The following is a 19,979-nucleotide window of genomic DNA, read 5'->3' on the forward strand; positions in this document are numbered from 1 at the left end:
GGCCAAGCTGCTGTGCCATGTTGACTGCCCACGCCCTAGCAAAACAAGGGTTCAAGGGTTCTGGAGTCCGAGAGCCTGGCCCGAATCGCAACCCACGTCCCAATGAATAAGAATAAGCTAGTCTGGAGGGGGGCGCACACCCCATGAGAACACCGTTGCGCGAACCGGGGAAGAGTGTGTGGCCTGGTCCCTGGCCCTGGCGAACCTACGGTTACGCTTTGTCCCTCCTTCCCTCCTCTGCCTCTGTCCCCGCTGCTGGCCCCGGGACATCCAAACCCTTCTCGGACACAGGTGCGTACCTGCACGTAGGGTTAGCCTCTTTCGCTTCAGATGCGACCCTCCATGCCGGCGAGCTACCGCTTCGGCATACGACCTGAGAGACCACTTCTCTTCATTTCCCGACGCTCTGCCAAGCCCGGCACCAACGATGCACGATGGTCGCTCGGCAGATGGAGAACTCCCTCTTCAGGATGAACTCATCTCCGCAGCTATGCCACGCCATTGGTCTGGTCCGTCCGAGGGCGCATGCAGCTCAAGCTCGTCATCCGTTGCATCTAGAGGCAGGCCAAGGGAGTCCCTTTAAAGAGGCCTGCATGCGCCCCCGTTGTCTAAAGATGTTTTGCTTTTTCGCCGATCTACGCGCAACTATTGGACGTCTTCCAAACACACTGCAGTAGTACCGTATCACACGCACACCATGCGCGGCCAACCCTTCCCTAGCCTGTGCGGCTTGCTTCTGGCAGCCGCGAGCGCAACGTCGGCTCTTCCTCCTCCTACAAGCCCCCCGGGTCCCCGAGGCCCTGCTCCCGCTGAGACATGCCGCCCGGAAACGGCAGGGTACGACTACATCGTCGTCGGTAGCGGCCCCGGCGGTGGCCCCCCTGGCTGCCAACCTGGCCCGCGCCGGCCACAAGACCCTCCTGGTCGAGGCTGGCGACGATGAGAGCGCCGATCCCGACACCAACGTGGCCTCGTTCTTCAAGAGCACAGGCATCAAGGAGAGCCTGCACTGGTCAGTACAGCCACTTACTGAACGATACCGAAACGGCCCCGGTTGCTGACCCTTTCACTGCAGGAGCTTCTACGTCAAGCACTACGACGACTTGGAACGCACCCTCAAGAACGACCACCTGGTCTGGAAGAAGCCCAACGGCGACCTCTTCGTCGGCCCCGGCGGCACCGAGCCCCCGGGCTCCGAGGTCCTCGGCGTGCAGTACCCGCGCGGCGCCACGCTCGGCGGCTCCTCCATCATCAACGCGGGTGCCGTCCACCTGCCCAGCGACAGCGACTGGGACCTGATCCAGGACCTCACCGGCGACGCGTCCTGGAGCGCGGCGCACATGCGCTCACTCTTCGCGGAGATGGAGCGCAACACCTACCTCCCCGCCGGCACGCCCGGTCATGGCAAGGACGGCTACCTCGAGGTCACCATTGGCGACGGGAACCAGTACCTCGCCTCGGCGCAGGCGCGCGACATCCTGGCCGGCATGGTCCAGGAGATCGGCCAGGACCCCGCGAAGCTGCCGGCGCTCCTGACCGCCGACGTCAACGCGCTCGACCCCCAGCGCGACACCACCACGGGCGCCTTCGCCCTGCCCTTCCACGTCAATGCGACCTGGGGCCGCTACAGCGCCCGCAACCGCATCCTCGACACCATGCGGGAGGGCCACCCCCTGACCCTCCAGCTCAACGCCCTCGCGTCTCGCGTCCTCTTCCAGCCGGGCCCGCCCGGCCCCGGCCAGGTCCCCCGCGCCATCGGCATCGAGTACCTCGAGGGCAAGAGCGCGTACCAAGGCGACCCGCGCCACGACGCGAGCAAGAAGCAGCCCGCCGCCGCCCCCAAGCAGGTCTGCGCCAAGAAGGAGGTGATCCTCGCCGGCGGCGCCTTCAACACGCCGCAGCTCCTGATGCTGAGCGGCATCGGCGCCGCGTCCGACCTCGCCAAGCTCGGCATCCCCGTCGTCGCCGACCTCCCCGGCGTCGGCACCAACATGCAAGACAACGAGGAAATCGGCATTTTCGGCCTGGCCAAGGAGGACTTCACCTTCGCGACGCCCGCCGGCCAGACCCCGGACCCCGTCTGCACCTTCCAGGGCGACGCCGCGGACCCGTGCTACGCTTTGTTCCTGCAGGGCCAGGGCCCCTATACCCGCGCCGGCCCCAACAGCAACGCCTTCATGCTCAAGACGGCGCACTCCCCCGACGGCGAGCGCGACGCCCTCATCTTCGCGGGGCCCTTCACGTTTCGCGGCTTCTGGCCCAAGACGCCGGGGCAGGACTTCACCGAACCGCCCAACACCTGGGGCATGCACGCCGTCAAGATCCACCCGCAGAACCGCGCGGGCACCGTGAAGCTCCGCTCGGCCGACCCAACCGACACGCCGGAGATCAACTTCAACTACTTCACCGACGGCGCCGCCACCGATCTCGGCGCCCTGCAGGACGTGGTCGCGTGGGGCCGGCGCGCGTTCCTGAACGTTCCGGCCAATTCCACGGGCGGCGCGAGGCCCGTCAACATCACGGGCCCGCCCTGCCGCGACATCAACACGGCCGACGGGCGCTGCAACGACGCCGCCGGCAAGGCCGACGAGGACTTCATCCGCAACCAGATGTTCGGGCACCACGTCACGTCGACGTGCGCGATCGGGGCCGACGATGACAAGGGCGCGGTGCTCGACTCCAAGTTCCGCGTGCGCGGGGTCGAGGGGCTGCGGGTCGTCGATGCCAGCGTGTTCCCGCGCATTCCGGGGGCGTTTCCGGTCGTGCCGGTGTACATGGTTAGCGAGAAGGCGTCGGAGGATATTCTTGAGGGTAAATAGGGGGAGACAACCACTAAGAAGCAGATGAGGGGAAAGGGGGTCGGAAAAGACGATACACACGAAGTCTATATATCCATGTATAGTTATTGCGTTTAAGCCTTTTGCACTGTAGTATCATATTTATGATAACATTTAATCGTTCAACTTCTGCCGCCATGCTGGGCCCTCTCTGTTTGCAATGGCAGACTGGCGCTTCCTCCAGTTGAAAGACCTGAGACCGACGAAAATGTGACTCCTGGATCTCCTGAACCAACCAAGGAATCAACTCAGCTCAATCCTCGTGTGCAGGTGCCCGTCCCTTCTTCGAATTCAGGTACGCATTTCTGGAAACTTCCAATCAGCCAATATGCCCCCTGCTCAATTTTATCCGACAATCCAAAGCAATAACTCATCCTGTTTCCTTCTTTTTTTCTCTTTCAGTCTATTCCCAGACCTTGTTCAGTCTAGCCTCAGAACTGACGACCTCGTGAACAGCAGGGTCCGATAGGGGGAAAAGGGGCGATACCACAAATACTCTTCCACTACTTCGCACACACATCTAAAGGGTAAAACATCTGAAGACTCACCGCTTATTAGCCCAATCCATAGCATAATACGCCGCCACCAGCGGCGGCGCCCAGAAGAGGACCTGCCCCGCAAAGCGGCGCCACGTGTTGAAGACGGCGGCGTGGGCCGCGCCGGCGAGGATGTTCTGCCGGTTCGACGAGAGCGCGTAGGTGATGATGCCGCGTTCGGGGATGGCGACGCCTGTGGTACGTCGTCCCGGAAGGTGAGTGAGTGGATACTATGTGTAAAAAGAAAAGAAAATCCAAGACGAAGGGTGGAAAGTGTTGTTAAGGGAGAGGCCGAGAAGGCGTTGGACGGAATAGGTACGGACACCCAAAAGGGGCAACAACACGTCCGTCGTGCCACATATACGCCGATGATATAGGAGAAAAGGAAACGAGGTAGCATTACCTAGATTTCCCCAGGTAGCCTTATTGAGGTATCTAGATAGGCACTTCTTAGTGATTATGACCTTACTTTAGGGGTGAGCGAGAGAGAGTTGAGCGGACTTACTTGCCGTATTTTCCCACCGGGGGCTCATCGCTACGCAAGATCTGGGTTGGTCGCATGCTGTGTAGGAGATATGATAACCCTTTGAGCGACAAGTTTTGTCAAGACCGCAGGTCTGTTGGATGATGTTTTCGTCTTTAAAAGGGGCAACTAATTGAGTTAATAGGGATCAATATCAATGAGCATGGTGTGAGCAGGACTCTTAGGTATAACATTTGTAGAAAGCCAACCCAGCTTTCCAACCAACCTTGAAATAATGGAGTCCCCCCAAACGGGTAAACGGTCGGGACCCCAGCAGCGGGGAGCAGTCGACAGCCCCCACGAGTGATGTTCCATCGCGTATTTTCTCGAATGCATATAAGCTTACTCTGGGTCTCTCTTCCTTTCAGCCGCCTCCCAGTAGAGTCTGAAAACGGGTAAGGAAGGTCCTTTTCTGATTTGGGAATAAGTGCCGTCAGCGAAACCACGGATCGATTACAATCATGGCTCGGAACACCAATGTGTAGTACCCATTCCGTCTTGTACATACGGGCAGTGTAACAGACGGTGCCATTCCTATTCTGGGTTTAGACCGTTCAATTGAGTACAGACGTCGACAAATGGCCCACAATGCCGAGTTTGGCAGACCCAACCCCGGATTCCGGAAGCCTGAGCCGGAGTAATACGGCGTGATGTTGGTCCGCCCGCGGTTCCACTAAGTGACTACGCGCAGGAGACCCCCAAGACCCTTGGCGTCACCCCTTGACTAACAATTATTAGGCACATAACCGAAGTCACCTCGCTAGCATACATCAGACGGCAACTCATCAAAGGTGGATATCTTAAATTTCAGATCATCTACTTATTGGTCCGCATCTAGGACCGGGGTATTCATATGCGACGTTTTACACACCCTGAAATAACAGAATCAAGCTCTTCTCGTCGTCGTCGAGGGCTCAAAACGCCAAAACAACCTGAAAATGCATCTCGAATCGATGGACTTCATCGCCGTATCGTCCATCCGCTAGAAGCAATGCTATGTCATGCCCCGCTGTTCTAATGACCGCTGCCTGCCCGCCTACCTCTCCCTCTCCCTCTCTCTCCCCAATCGTTGAAAGAGAACAAAACAAGAATTTCGAAGCTCTGCTGGAAGGGCCAGCAGCGAATAGGATACCTCTCCGGCAGAAGGGCCCGAGATGAACAGCTCTCACTGCCGGTATCTGGAAAGCTGCGCCATAATGTTCTGTACATGCTGGGCGTTGTCGCCGGCATGTGAAGGGTGCTGAGGTGGCATACTGCCATATGGCGCTGACGCCTGCGCCCAGCTGTTGGGAGGCTGTGATTGGGGAACATGGTGGGGCATCGCCGGTGGTGCTGCGTTGTTGCCTCCCAAAGCGCCAAGTATGGAATTAACATCGACTCCGGCATTGGGCATCATAGGTTGACCGGGCACTGCGCTCTGTGGACTAGACTGCATCGCAGCCAATACTTTCTGCAGCGTGGCGTTGTCAAGGCTCGCCAATCCAAGCGACTGCTGTTGTGCTGCATAACCATGGGCCGCCGGGGGCCGGGCGCATAGGCAGCGGGGGCATACGGGCCACCGCCGTAGGCTGCAGGCAATGGGACCTGAGGCAAAGATTTGGCCCGCGCCACGAGTTCAGCGGCGATGGCGGGGTCCAGGTCCTGGTACTGATCGAAGCGGGCATTGTGGCGTCCGGCGGATCTGTCAAAGACCTGAAGTGGTATCTTGGCTATCGACTGGGCTCTGAAATCCAACTCCGAGACACCGTGTACACCTTCCACTATCTGCCGTTGGATCACGAGATCGCGGGGGGAACCGAGGGTTGAGGAACATAACATCAACCTTGAGGCCACGCTCGGCGAAAGATCGCTGTACCCAGGTGACGAAATCTCTGTCCACCTCCTGCAGCAGCAGTAGCTGCACATCCGGGACATCGCCAGCGTACCTTCGAGGAATGTCGAGATCGGCTTCGGTCGTGGGTGGACCCCGATAGCGCGGGCTAGGGCTGCGTCGCCTGTACCCACCGTTATAGGAAGATGGCGATCGTGAGCGGCCTCGACTGCGGCTACTGTATGATGAAGAATCCCAGTTGTTTCGGTTCCGGCCGAATGAGCCTTGTCTTGAATGGCTGGCGCGAGCAGGAGACGGCGAGCGATGACGGTAATCATCCCTGCGACGTCCATCACCACGGCTGCGCTCGTTGGCATTGTTGCCCTTGCCTCGGTTCCCGCGCTGTCGATCGCCATCGCTGTTCTCCTTCCTCTGTGCACGGGTAGGCTCAAGGTCTGTAATGAAATGGTAAGCATCGACTAGCGACTTCAGGTTGCAGGTTCACTTACTGATCTTGCGACCGCCAACCTCGGCCCCTTGAAGGTTATCCATCGCTGTTTTTCCTTCGGCAACATCATGGTACTGCACGAAGCCGTAAGCCTGCTTCAGTGATATCTGGGCCATGCGACCGTAACGCGAGAATATGTCAAAAACTTCACGCTTGGATACTCTTTCACTAGACAGATTACCTTGTTTGGGATCAGCAACAGTCTTGATAGGGGCTGGGCTGATGGATGCTTACCAATGAACAGTCTTGATCCTTCGGGGAACCGGTCCCATTTTGCCTCGGAAACATACTTGCGCTCCTCTTGTAGGAATATTTCGTACGTCTGCTGTTGCGATTCGGACGGGTGTGGGTTACTGGGGAGACCTGGGGCGGAGCTATATTGCGCCATGGGCATAGGCGGATTGGCAGTTGGATTCATGGTAGGAGGTGTCGGATAACTCGCATCAGTACCATAAGGGTATGTCATACCCGGAGAGGGTTGTACAGGAAAGGTCGTTGGGGCATTGGCATGCGGGAACCGCTTGGCCTCTTCAGCATGCAGGGACGCCGAAGTTGGCTGTTGGGATACGGGGGGCCTAGGGGGCAAAGATGAAGTTTGGGTGGGCGCTTGCGCCTGTGGGTGCTGGGAATTTGCGGCCGTTTGTGCATCATCAGGTTTGGGCGGGCTGGTTGCTTGATTGGCATCTGACGCAGCTGCCCTGGCCGTGATGTTATCCACCAATGCCTGAATATCAATAGGATCACCAGCCTGGGTAGCACCAGACGTATCCGGGTCCGACTTGGAAGCTGCCTCTACTGCCTGGGCAGGTAGACCTTTGGAATCGGTCTGGCTGGGCAAGCCTATACGAGACTGATCATCTGCAGCTGGCAGCTTTGAGGTAGACTGTACACTGGAATCGGTTGGCTGCCTGGACTGTTCAGTGGGCGATGCGACTTTGGACGATATGGCATCAGATGAGGATTCGGTGGTCGAGGGGCCTTTTACATCGGCGGCGCTAGCAGTGGATGTGTTGCCTTGTGGTACATCGTTTTGAGAGTCATCCGCAAGCTCGGCAGCTGGGGAGTCGAATGCCTTCGCGTAGTCGTCTCCATCCACATCTGCTGTCCCACCCTGCAAGTCCTTTTGTTCATTTTGTTCCTGCTCGCCCCCAAACATTGGTGCTGCGGCTCCATGCGGCTCGTCGCCATTCAATTGGATTGGAGAGACAGCCAGGTACGGCTGCATATGACCTATGTTGTTTGCCGCAGCGCCGTGTGCAACCAGAGCCGCAGCCGTACTCAGAGAGTCGGCTGCGGGTGGCTGTGACATGGTATAGTAGGTGTCGACCTGATCTTGCAGAGCTGGAACGGCGGCGGGCGAAGATAGGTTGATTGGCTTCGGTGAGCAGGGCTCCAAATCAGCAGAAGCAACCACTTCGGGCTCGAGCTGATGGTGGTGTTCTGTCATCAAGTCTTGACGGCAGCAAAATCAAGTGGGATTCGGTAACGGGCAGAACGTAATCGTCCTGTATATGACAATGTTTTTTCCCGCCAAGTCGACGGCACAAGTGGGCTCGGTTGGTGTGTCGAGAATGGAGTCAGTTCGGAAGACAGGGTCGAGAATCCTGTGATCAATCGCAACAATTGGATCGCCGGGCGGGTCTACTTGCGTAAGCGTCAATGTCGCGCAGGTGATATCCGAATAATGGAGGCCGAAGCTATCATCACTGTTCTGTTGGTTGGCAGTCTGGCAGTCACTCTGGGCGCAAAGCTCCGACAATGGAGGGTTGCGCGGGAGAGAGCTTGGTTGGAGGTCAGGACCCCGCGGTGGGGTTGGGATGGATCAAAATGGATTGACAGGTAAAAAGGCCGGATTGGGGGAGGGGTGGCAGGTGGGAGACTGCAGAGAAAATCACTGAGCGTAGCGTTACTTTGGGCAGTTGGCAGAAGACGGTCGTATGCGTGTCTTGGGTGGGGTATTGGTTGGTAATTGAGATACTGGAGTGGCAAGGAGGAATGGGGTGGGTTTCTTGATTGCGAGGACAATCACACGGATTGGATTGTTGATGCTTCAGGTTTTCCGCTACTGACTGCACTCGTGAAAAAGACGCGGCGGATGGAGGCGTGCCCGCCAGAGGTGGTGGTAGTGGAATGGCTGATTGAATTTGGTATCAATTTTAGTCCAGTCATGCAAAAGGCCCTTCTCGAAGTCAGATTCGCTCTTGTTCCTCTCCCTCTTGCCAATTGGGAAACGCTGGATCAGAGTTTTCCGGAACGCAGGGACTTGTGCAGGGTAGATTGGCCCTTGTTTGCTGGAATATAGATGTGAAGCTGACAAGAGGGTGGTGATGCGGCAGAGCTCTGTCGGGAGGTGGGAGAAAATATAGTTGACGTAGAGGGAACGGTGCGCACAACGGCCGGCCGGCTACTGAGCTGTGCGACGTGACGTAAGCTTAGCCTGGGGTTTTGCGGCTGACGAGAAAGGCAGAAAGCACAGGCTAGTGTGGACCCTGAGATTGAACGGCGTACGGTGGTCTCAGACAGTAAACTGAGGAGCAAATAGTAAACTGGAAGGGGAGAGAGGAGAGCGGTGATGAAGTGGAAAGAGAAACGAAATCATCAGCAAAATAAGGCTGCATTCGAAGCGTAGAGGAAAATTTTCCCTAGAAACGCGCCGTACATTCCTCACATGCGAGGGTAGGCTGGGTTCAGACACGCCCGTCGCCGACCTTACCTTGGGTCACTGGAACCCTGTCAATTGACGACACTGATAAGTGGCATGGGCGAGAGATAAGGACGATGGCGCCTCAGCCGAGCTTTTACCGACCCGGTCCCCGGGTAACAGCAACGAGCATTCATCCTCTGTGCCTTCAAGGTACCTGGCCACGATACATCATTCCAGCGCCCATAGATCCCATCTCGAATTGTTCTTCGGTGTTTGTTAGTTTCAGCCGTCTGCTCACGAACTTTGTGGTTCCTAGGCACGAGGGAGATGGGGCGTTCATGGGCTTGGCTTTAGGGATACGATCGTGAACCAACCAGTGGGCAAGCGTATTATTGGGCAGTCTGGACTCAAGCTCCCCTTGTTAGCAACCATGTTCCAACGACCACTGCGTCTTCTGCCGTCGCTAGGTTCCTCGTTCAATCTAGCTGGCAGGGTGCCTTATCGATCGGTTCGGCATCAAGCATTCGATGCCGCTTTTGAACAGGACGAGCTTGATGAGGCCAGGAGCTGGTATGCCTCCTTCAACGAGAGTAAATTGCCGAAAGGCCAAAGCAGCTACTCCCGTTCGAGCGGGCCGGGAGGACAGCATGTAAACAAGTACGCCCGTCTTCCCCCTCTTCTGTTGGCCGAGGTGACCCTCTGATATCAGGCTGCAAGAACGGAATCGAAAGCGACGACGGTCTGGTCGTTCAATGACCTGACCAAAGTCCTGCCCAAGCTGCTGCACCCGGGCCTGCGTGCTTGCAAGTACTATACAGCCAGGACGCACTCCATCACCATCCAGGCCCAGACGCAGCGTAGCCGGACGGCCAACACGGACGAGAACCACCAGAAGCTGTTCGAGGAGGTGCAGAAGATATACCGCGCCAGCGTCCCAGGCGAAACGAGTGACAAAAAGCGAAAGAAATACGAGGCGCTGTAAGTGCTTGTTCCTCTCCCTAACAGGGAAAATGGGTTTCCCCAAGTGGCTTTTGAGTTTTCACCATAACTTACAGCCAAATCAATAGCGAGAAGCAGTTCAACGCGGACAGGCTCAAGACCAAGAAGCAGCAGAGCGCTAAGAAGGCTTCGAGGAAGGCGTCGTTTAGTGACTGAGGTGGGCAGGAGTAGGTATCGCTTGGCGGCGTCTCAAACTCGCAGACAGCATTAAAAGGAAAACATCTGTGTTTATAAGATAAGAATATGACGGCCAGAAACACTACTATCGGTGTTATATTCAACAGAACGAATAAACTTCGTTACTTGTCAATTTGAAGGGTCTCGAAGGATCAGAAGCGCCATTGGATGGCTTTCCCCACGAAACTGGGCCATCGAACGCTATGGGCTTGCTAGCCCGGCCTGGCCAGCTCCACTGCAGGAAGCGTCGGGCTGGCCAGCTCGCCCAGAATTAGATTGGCTGTTCATTGGGCTGAAACGGGGGACGGCGAAGGGTCATGCTAGCTGTTGCGGCACCGCATCCGTTCTGTCTGCTTGTCTCACGGGCGCGCAGCGTTCAGGCCAGACTGGGAAAGAGGGGTGTCCCTGAAATTTCTCTAGCAAGACACGCGAGGGGGAGGGGATGATACATCAAAACTGGAGATCAAATGTTTCGACGCTGTCTTTTTCTAGTGCATGTAGCCAAGCAAACCTACCGACAAGACATGAATGACAGGACCCCATAGGCGATCTACAAGTCCTTAATTTTCCGCCCTCTTCAGCAGGCTCTAGCACGTTAGTTTCTGGGTAGATTTCTATTTCCATCCGATATATCTGAAATCGGCCTGCTCTTATCTGAGGTCGAAAGAAAACAGAAGACAAACCCATCCGGTACAACCTACCGTCGCACCGCTAAGGAGCATCTATTGGCGGACCAATGCCGAGTGCCTATTAGCGATCATCAGCTTATTGTGCCTTGCTCGTGTTACGCCAAGTGGTGGACGATCGCCCCTCATTTTGATATCTCTCTCCTCCCTCGGTCATTCGATCAGCAGCAGCAGCACTTTGCTCTTCACGTCGCATTGCCCATCGAGATACCCTTTTTTTCGCGTGCATCCGGTCCTTTCGAAAGTAAACGGGCAGCTGGGAAGAAACAACGGTGCGCCTCTCGTTCGCCCTGTCATCCGGTTCAACCAACAGCAGAAGAGGGTCACACTTTTCCGACGGGACCTCCGAAACTTACTACATCACACCGACATCCCGCACCACCTTTTGCAGCGGACGATTCCCCATTCGCCCGCCCAAGAGACAGATTCTCGAGTCTTGACTCGACACCACCGCCCTTTTTCATCCCAACTCTTCTATCGCCAAAATGAACACAACTCCAGAGCTCCAGAACAACGGCGTCGGCGGCAAGCCGAACCCCCAAATACAACCTTGCCGGTATAAGGTCGGAAAGACGTTAGGGGCTGGCTCCTACTCGGTCGTGAAGGAGTGTGTACACATCGATACCGGACGATACTATGCCGCCAAAGTCATCAACAAGCGATTGATGGCCGGTCGCGAACATATGGTACGTTGGTTTCCCCAGGTCACACTCAGCAGTTGACGATGCCTATCGTCAACCCGCTCTCTCTGTGTGTGTACATTGGGTTTATCTTCAAGCTGACCATCAACCCCACCGGTCGCAGGTTCGTAATGAGATCGCCGTTCTTAAGAAGGTGTCCATGGGACACCAAAACATCCTAACCTTGGTCGACTATTTCGAGACGATGAATAACCTATATCTCGTAACGGATCTGGCACTGGGAGGCGAGCTCTTCGACCGCATCTGCCGTAAAGGTTCCTATTACGAATCAGATGCTGCCGACCTGATCCGGGCCACCCTCTCCGCCGTCGCATACCTGCACGACCACGGCATCGTGCATCGAGATCTGAAGCCCGAAAACTTACTCTTCCGCACGCCCGAGGACAACGCCGAGCTGCTGATTGCCGACTTTGGCCTGTCGCGGATCATGGACGAGGAGCAGTTCCACGTGCTCACGACGACGTGCGGTACGCCGGGCTACATGGCGCCCGAGATCTTCAAGAAGACGGGCCACGGCAAGCCCGTCGACATCTGGGCCATGGGCGTCATCACCTACTTCCTGCTGTGCGGCTACACCCCCTTCGACCGCGACAGCGACTTCGAGGAGATGCAGGCCATCCTCAACGCCGACTACAGCTTCCAGCCGACCGAGTACTGGCGCGGCGTGAGCGAGCACGCCAAGGACTTCATCCGGCGCTGCCTGACGGTCGACCCGAACCGTCGCATGACGGCGCACGAGGCCCTCAGCCACGCCTTCGTGGCCGGCTTCAACGTCAGCCCCGACGGCGACAAGGGCCAGAACCTGCTGCCGACGGTCAAGAAGAACTTCAACGCCCGCCGCACGCTGCACGCCGCCATCGACACGGTCCGCGCCATCAACAAGCTGCGCGAGGGCCAGATGCAGGCGCAGATGATGGACGGCTCGCGCAGCAACGAGCCCGCCCGCGGCGCGCCGGCGCTGGCGAGCCAGCAGCAGCAGACCAAGAACGACAGCGGCGTGAGCGTGTCCGATTCGGGCTACGGGAGCAAGGCCGACGGGGATACGGAAATGGGCGGCATGGGTGCTTCGAGCAGCATTCCGGCGAGTTTGCGGCCGGGTATGGTCGCGAACAAGGTTGTTGAGACATCTAAAGGACTTTGGAGTGCTGGTCACGCCAGCAGCAGGCGCTGAGCTTGTCCGTCCGTTTGGTCGGATTAGCATGTAAAGGGGCGCGAAGCAGCTCAAGTGGCTGTTTTCTGAACTTATCCAGCCGCAGCAGCAGCAATTGGAGGAAATGGAAAGAGCACAACTAGTATAGGGGCGCTGTACGAGGCTCTCTACTATACGGATCGAGCCAGAAAGCGATGTATAACAACCGCCATTGACCAATGGCCTCGTCGTTTGGAGACAAATGCCCCCAGTGGGGCGGGCTATGTCACAACAGTCGGAGGGCGCATCTTCCTATATACCCGCGCCAAGCAAATGATGGGCGATTTTTCTGGATCATGTGGGAAAAGAGAGCTTCTTCATTTTGGGAATGCGATAAAACACGATCAACGCTTGCTATGTCGAATGGAACGTCCTCGCAACCTCTTGCTACATATACACACCATGATGGATTATGATTTGGCAGGCATAATCGTTGCCAGCGCGGCGAAGTCCTTCCAAATGCTTTAACGGGCATAGAGCAAGCTGCGTTCTCTTTATGTACTTATCTACATAGCCTAGCGATGGCTGTTTTTGGCTATAATACTGAGCGTTGAGAACGGAATGAGATTTGACGATGGATGGGTCACAACCCACTCTAGTACTTGGCACTGCTACTTGAGTCCGGTTTTCATTGCGGCCACGAAGTCTTTGGTGTCGTTCATGTGGAAAGCGAAGATGTCTTGCTGGATTGGCGATGGAAGATATAATCAGGGTTTACGGGCAAAGCCTTGTCATGCTCGCAGCGCACTGCAGCCGCGCCAAGGTTCGGTACCGGCTCTGGTCATTCCTGGTGAGTATATTGTCCTTGCCCCTTATCCTACATATGGTGCTTGCTCTGCTTATTCCCAGAAGGACGAGCCTGCCTTCAATTCCCTTTTTCTGTGTAATGTTGGCGGTGGGGTGGCATGGAGTGCTGGCATAGACGGACCTCACCAATATGTCAATTGGCAATCCGTCGACTCGCAGCATACATAGGGGCAGACCCAGCCCCTATCCGGCTCCGGCCCGGTTACATGGCACACAACTACTAGTAAGAAAAAAAATCAGACAAGATAATGCATCTCACGATGATAAGCTCCTATTAACTCGCTTGGGGTAGTTCAGTAGGCTTGTTTCGGGTGCGGGCCGTCAGCCGCAAGCAGCCTCGGGAAATGCACCTGCCATCCATCGCCCAGGGTTCAGGTTCCGGTCACCCTATACACCCTATGAGCCAGCGGGCAGTAATAGTGCGCCGCCACTCTATTCACCCTGCCTCAGCCTTCTTCCATTCTCTTCTCGAGTTTCCAATTCTGCTGTCGTTTCCCCAACTTGACTTCTCGTTCTTTTCCCAACTTTTACTCACCTTCACTCTCCCCTCGGTATCTTCCAGACATCGACCGAATCAACTTGTTAACAGCGTCCTCCACCTCTCGCATTCATATATTGACCGTTCATCGCCAACCAACCCCTTCTCCACGCTTCCTCCACGCTCGCGAAACCGTTCATCATGGGGAGCTACCAGCCAGCTCATCCGACGCCGTTCCCCTCGACTGACGATCAGGAGGATTGGAATACCTTCTTCGACTTCTCAGGCGCTGCCCAGCCTGGCTTTCCGGTCTATGGCCAAGGCATGTTTGGGGGATTTGCCGGCATCGTTGAGCCGCCCGACTACTACGCAGGCTATGCACCAGACATGCAGGGTCCGCCAATCAGCTTCGAGAATCATACCTCTCGATTCTTGGCTCCTGACGACACCCAATGGCATCCGTGAGATTTTTTTTAGTGAGGCTAATTCATAGGGTGTAAAGTACGGGCGGCTACGGCAGCAGCCCTCTCAAATCTCCCGCCAATCCTTGTGTAACGGAGAATTCTGAACCAGCTAGACTCTTGGGAGGATTCGAGAGCACAGGAAATCATGGCGAGCCAGCCGGGGCCAGTATGATCCAAAATGACACCATAGTCCCTGACCAGTTGGAAGCGTCTACTGGCAACGGCAACACAGAATTCCAGTTCACGATTGGCAATGGATTTCCGCAGCCCTCACGGCCAGCCTCATCATCCCCCCGCAGATGCATTTCATTGTGGAATGCATAGCTGTCACATGACCTTCTCGTCGGACAACTTGTTGGCGAGACATCAACGCTTCCACGCCCCACACCATTGGGTGGTTAGCGAGACCCCATTCAGATGTGAATGCGGAGAGAAGTGTGCCAGACTCGACACACTCTGTCGCCATATCCAGAGATTTCAGTTCTCTATATTGGGCTTCCGCTGCCATCAACCTGGATGTACCAAGGTCTTCAAGAGGAAGGATCACCTCGTGCAGCACTTGAGGCATCTCCATAAGTTCTCGGATGGGGAAGTGCGTGAAGAGTTCCCCATCCATCGCAAGGTCATCAGGCTCACCAACCCTGTCTGTCCCTTCCCATCATGTCCCTATCACCGAGATGAAAGTTTCAAGAACCAGCCCCACGATTACCAAGAGGCAAATATGCCCTTCGCCAAGCAATCCGACTACACCAAGCACATGAAGAATGACCACGATTGGTCGCCCTATCCCTGTAACATCTCATATTGCGACAAGAGTGGCAAGAAGGGATATTTCAAGCTGGAGAATCTGCAGAAGCACCGAGACGAGCAGTACCCGGAGGTAGCGCCGCTGGACACGGAACAGTGAAAAGCCCCAAAGTTGTCATGCGAAGTGTTCGGGATACCAGGGAGCACGCCGCTCACAGTACCAGGTTTGGTGCCAGCCATCAACTTACTCCTGGGCACCGAGCTCGAGGGCTCAAATAGTTGGCTGTGATGAGTTTTACTGAGGATGAAGGGTTTCTTTGTGCCATTTCTTTTGTCGCTGGGGGCTTTTGGTTTCCTATACCATCCATCAGCTCGCTCTACCCCTTTCAAGCCTGTGTTCATTCCACCCCTGGTCAATTCCTTCGACACAAGTTTTCTTTCGCCTCTCTACCCCTGAATATCTTCGATGGCCATTTTCCGTACATGCCTGATTAGACATGGTCACACTGGTTGTGTTGGATGTTTCAGATGTTCGTCAATCCTCTTGTCCTATTTCCTCCTCTCTCTCACTTGCTCATGTTTTCACTTGCATTCATTCCTTATTCACCAGAACACTGGCCGTTTCAATTACTGTCGCTGGCGGGTATCCCCGTGTCTCATCAGGTTGTTTTGTTTATTCTTTGGTAGCTCAATGGAAATCGACATTTCAAATCAGAAGTAATACCGGGTTCAGTGAAGATCCATGCTCAATTCAAGCCCACTGTCAACCTACATAAGGACAGAAATCGAAATGGCCTGAAAAGGGCAGGACATGATACGAATCATGACTATGTAGGAGAACATGATTTGATCTAACGGTGTTCCCAATGCCAGCTCTTGCGTACCTTGAAGGGCAAAGATTCACTGCTTCTGCCTGCTTCATGGATGGCAACGAATGCCTGCGTTGCAGGCCAACCAGCGCTATTTCTTACCAGTAACCCCTACTCATGAATTCTATGGTAAAGCTGAGCAGATGTCGTCGGAATTGCTGCATATAGACTACTTCGCAAGCAATCTGGTGAGGTGCGCGGAAGGACATTGTGGATTGCTGAGTCCAGCCTGGCGGGATACGAACACGGAGAGCCATGCGAATGTCGAATGAATAGAAGTCAGCCGCACGAGATAGAATATTGAAGGTCTTCCTCTTTTCACGCTGGGCCAGAGTGTGGCTGCGTGTGTTGGAATGACACCATCAGATCAACCGCCCGAGGGGCGTGGGCGTGGCTGTGAGAACGGCTGTGCCTGTTTCAATACGGCACAATGCCATCACCAGCAGAAAGCACCAACGCGACGATGGCAAAAAACAATATGACGAGACGATGATCATTCCTCCTCCTCGGGAAGCAGTGCCGTAAGGGGAACTTCATCGAATTTCAATGGACGTGAATCTGATCTGATAAGGTGGATCTTCCGCGGCGGAACCTCTCGATGGCAATGATGGAGAGACGTTGGTATGGGGACCACGGGTCGTACCGAAAGAGACGAATGACATGGAAAAAAAAGTCTATTTTTACGGATTCGCCGGCTTTGGTCTAAAAGTGAGACACGTATTACCAAATCAGGTAGGTGGTCATTCTGAAGGCTGTGTCAGAAACGCCAGCAGCGAGTAACTCGGTTTCCTCGAAGGTCGCTGGCAGGCCCAGGCTCGCTCGATACGGTGCGTGTGCACGGAATTTGATCACGACCCCCACGATCAGGTGGATACGAGTACATCATCTCAAGAATGGAATCGGAATGAAGGCCAGATGGAATCGTAGTTTGCGGCGCAGAAGTCGCAGAACATTGTTCTGTCTGGTCTGGGTCACGAGTCGCTTGGAACGAAAGCGGGTGCTCCCGAATGTCAGGTTGCCTGCGAGAGAGAGAGAGGGGCCCTGCCTCTCCGATTGTGGGAAAACTCCACGCCAAGCGATCTGGATTACGGTGGTTTTCAAATAATAAGAATAATCTGGACACACACAACTCTTCAGATGCCTTCGCTCAGCTCGGCAGCTTTCCAAGGATTGCGCCTGAGGCGGCTTATCCAAGAGTCAGGTCAGGCCAGGCGACTCTAGGCAATTATCTGATGGAGGGGTCGTTCTTCAAGCCACAACCAGTGGGTAAGCGTCCATGGTCACATGCCGCATGCGCATGCGGCGGTGAGTGAGCCAGCCATGTTGGGGGAAAAAATAAAGAAGCGGTCATCAAGTACAATGCTGCTGCGTTTCATTCGCCCAAGAGCGCCGTTTCCGTCGGGCATCGATTTTCGCAGCTAGTTCCCCAAGGCCGAAACACCAAACGCCCATGAACGGAAACCTTCTTATTCCAACGACAGGTCCTGGCTAGACCGCAATGCGATGCGATGCGGTGCATTGAAAAAAGGAAACAAGCCCACTGACGTCAGTGATTTAGGCTTTACGCTGATCTGATGGTTGAGTTAATGTTGAGAGTGATACGGTAACCGTTTGTTGTCTAGTGTCTTTTTTTGCATTGTTCTAGCGCCCTGCTCCTCTTCGAGACATGTTCTGTGGATCGCGCCTCAATAAAAATGATCGTGAGTGCGAACAAAACATAAAAAAGTCCGACGGTGGTTCCCGGTCGAAAATTGACCTAGCGCGCATGTCGCATGGCCAGAACGGAATCGGGCTGCCACGAGCCTTTGGTTCGGTAGAGCCTCATCAATGCTGCGATCCAATCATGAGCCGCCATGAAATATCTCCTATGTATGCCATAGCAGATGCTTTAGAGGGAAAAGGAGAAGTGGCAGCAGAGGTGGAAACAGTTTTGACTACTCGCGCTTTGAGACTCCATTCAATGCCCACAGCAGTAGCAGTCGCATGAAGCTGAGAGTGTGTAGCGCGGCCGGGTTGTCGCCATCTCGGCGGCACGTGTCAACACTCAATCACTGCTGCTGCTGTTGTAGAACTCACGATGGCGTCTGTATGGGATGACTAAAAAGCAACGAGAATTCAAACTGCGAGACAGACACGCCCTAGTTCGCTTTCGAGGCAAGCGAGTACATGACTGATCATGATGACACCGGCTTGGCGACTCATTAGTCGCTTTTTGACAGAAAATTTCTGCAGCCGACTCAGCGTCGACAGCGACATAGCGGCGGGTCAACCGGGCTGAGAGCAGAGGCCGAAAAGGCCTCTCCGGGTTGGGGGACAGACACAGACAGCAGCACAATGCACACGATCAATTTCCCTAGTCGAGCTGGCCTGTCATCTCCGATAGGACCCCGTCGCTGGGTAAGTGGACGTGGACGTACCCGAGCCCGCGTCGCCCGTGCAGCTATGGCCTCGGCAGCCATTATGTAGGCGATCCATAACGCAGAGGGAGGGCCCGCTTCGAATGGGAGAGCATAACGAACTGCATTATGGCTAACGAAATTGTGCCAAGATCTCATCTTAACTCGCCCTGCCGAACCCCCGAAGCACAATGCCAGTAAGGCCGGCGAACAATTGCAGAAGCAATTCCATGGTAGGAATCCGTGCTCGATGCCAGATTGCTCCCCCTTCTGTTCGGCTATCAGGCAGGCAGGCATTGCGATGCGCGGTACTCTGTGGGTTGGAGCTTACCATGCATCGATCCGCATTGTAGGGTGTGCAAGGTTGCGAGGTAGGTACGTTCGTAGTGGGCTTGCACGCTGGCGGTTGGCTGTTGGCTGCTGGCAATTGGCATCTATTCGAGACTGGCGATTACCCACCAACCGCTGCTACTGTAGCACACAAACTCATGCCCTCTCACGCTTCTCTCACATGGCGGGCGCCGGGCGATGGAATGGAACAGTAGCACTGGCTTATGCTTATGCTGCGGTGTCCCGGATGTAATCATCATCCCGTTGGCTGACCAAGAAAGAAGGCAAAGGAAGGGTTCTGACAAACCAGAGGGCAAGATCGTGCTTTTTCCGATCCAATGCCAAGGCTGACCGGATCAACCGGACTTTCGACCCAACCATTGCCTCTTGGCAGAATGGATACTGGAGAGTTAGCTGGAGTTACCAAGGGAACCCAGCGAAAAGAGAGCCCACGCGCGCACGCGACATGCAGTGTTCGCGAGTAATGCCAGCATTGTTTCAGAGGTCGCGAACTGCAGGTCCAACCTCGGGATGCTGCGACGGGCGAGAAGAGCGTTCGAATGATCATGGCATGCTGGGTGGGGACCGGCAAAGTTGCAACGTCCAGGCTAATCGGTAATGGATCGTCAAGCAGAAGGGCTGCTGGCAGCAAGCAATCCCGTTCCTTGAAGTCGGCCTGGCGGGAACCCCGTGCATTTCCGTTTCGCAGATCAGACGAGTGGGACGCACCCAACCAGGAAAAGCCAGGGTCGCCGGTCAATGGTCGCTGGTCGGTGATGGGAGGGATGCAAGCTGCAGCAGTAGGGCCAGATGCAAGCGCCTGGCACCTGGAGCTCTCGCTTGCTGCTACCAAGCCCTCTCGCTCTTATCTCTCGCTGGACGAGTATGGGTGATGCCTGTACTTGACCCGTGAGTCAGTCAGTCAGCCAGCGATCTAGTCTGTTCTCTGCTTGTAAGCTGATACGCCTTTCCCGCAATCCTGGTGCAGGTGATGACCGCCCAGAGATCGATCTATCTACCGCTCCTCTGTGTGTGCTGTCGGATTTTGCAGTGTCGGGCTTCCGTTAAGTTCGGGTTTGTTTTATGCAAACGCCGTCTCGTCTGACCCTTGCAAAACATCGGTGTGCAGCTTCCATCCGGCGCCCGTTTTGCTCGTGCAGGCGCCACCTACGAGCGCTTGCTGGTTAGCCTTGAGGGGTGGAGCTTGACGATGACGAACCCCAACTCCAAGTACCTGCCACGTCCCTTGGTTGGGATGCGTTTTCCCTATTGTTCGAA

The 19,979-nt window shown here is 55.5% G+C and overlaps 6 protein-coding genes across 6 annotated transcripts; 4 read left to right on the forward strand and 2 right to left on the reverse strand.

Annotated features, from left to right (window-relative positions):
• Positions 1-427: 427 nt before the first annotated feature.
• PG986_013789 (GMC oxidoreductase) lies at positions 428-2,819 on the forward strand (the record flags this gene model as incomplete). Its single annotated transcript, XM_066850011.1, has 3 exons — positions 428-509; positions 781-1,012; positions 1,076-2,819. 3 exons carry the CDS (start codon positions 428-430, stop codon positions 2,817-2,819), a joined length of 2,058 nt encoding a protein of 685 aa, XP_066694154.1.
• A 562-nt stretch (positions 2,820-3,381) lies between these two features.
• On the reverse strand, positions 3,382-3,906 carry PG986_013790 (UcrQ family protein; the record flags this gene model as incomplete). The annotated part of the gene is made up of 2 exons (XM_066850012.1): positions 3,382-3,566; positions 3,879-3,906. The coding sequence occupies 2 exons, from the start codon at positions 3,904-3,906 to the stop codon at positions 3,382-3,384; spliced, it is 213 nt and encodes a 70-aa protein (XP_066694155.1).
• A 1,161-nt stretch (positions 3,907-5,067) lies between these two features.
• On the reverse strand, positions 5,068-7,661 carry PG986_013791 (uncharacterized protein; the record flags this gene model as incomplete). Its single annotated transcript, XM_066850013.1, has 5 exons — positions 5,068-5,320; positions 5,449-5,619; positions 5,693-6,161; positions 6,216-6,395; positions 6,449-7,661. Coding segments are annotated over 5 exons (2,286 nt in total), but the record flags the coding sequence as incomplete, so codon positions are not given.
• A 1,627-nt stretch (positions 7,662-9,288) lies between these two features.
• PG986_013792 (uncharacterized protein) lies at positions 9,289-10,013 on the forward strand (the record flags this gene model as incomplete). Its single annotated transcript, XM_066850014.1, has 3 exons — positions 9,289-9,515; positions 9,576-9,836; positions 9,914-10,013. The coding sequence occupies 3 exons, from the start codon at positions 9,289-9,291 to the stop codon at positions 10,011-10,013; spliced, it is 588 nt and encodes a 195-aa protein (XP_066694157.1).
• Positions 10,014-11,205: 1,192 nt separating this feature from the next.
• On the forward strand, positions 11,206-12,592 carry PG986_013793 (calcium/calmodulin-dependent protein kinase type I; the record flags this gene model as incomplete). Its single annotated transcript, XM_066850015.1, has 2 exons — positions 11,206-11,406; positions 11,525-12,592. The coding sequence occupies 2 exons, from the start codon at positions 11,206-11,208 to the stop codon at positions 12,590-12,592; spliced, it is 1,269 nt and encodes a 422-aa protein (XP_066694158.1).
• A 1,504-nt stretch (positions 12,593-14,096) lies between these two features.
• PG986_013794 (uncharacterized protein) lies at positions 14,097-15,266 on the forward strand (the record flags this gene model as incomplete). The annotated part of the gene is made up of 2 exons (XM_066850016.1): positions 14,097-14,356; positions 14,600-15,266. The coding sequence occupies 2 exons, from the start codon at positions 14,097-14,099 to the stop codon at positions 15,264-15,266; spliced, it is 927 nt and encodes a 308-aa protein (XP_066694159.1).
• Between the last annotated feature and the right edge of the window lie 4,713 nt (positions 15,267-19,979).

The sequence above is a fragment of the Apiospora aurea genome (assembly GCF_038362705.1).
Source record: "Apiospora aurea strain CBS 24483 chromosome Unknown utg000009l_segment0_segment0, whole genome shotgun sequence".
Taxonomy (NCBI): Eukaryota; Fungi; Ascomycota; class Sordariomycetes; order Amphisphaeriales; family Apiosporaceae; genus Apiospora; species Apiospora aurea.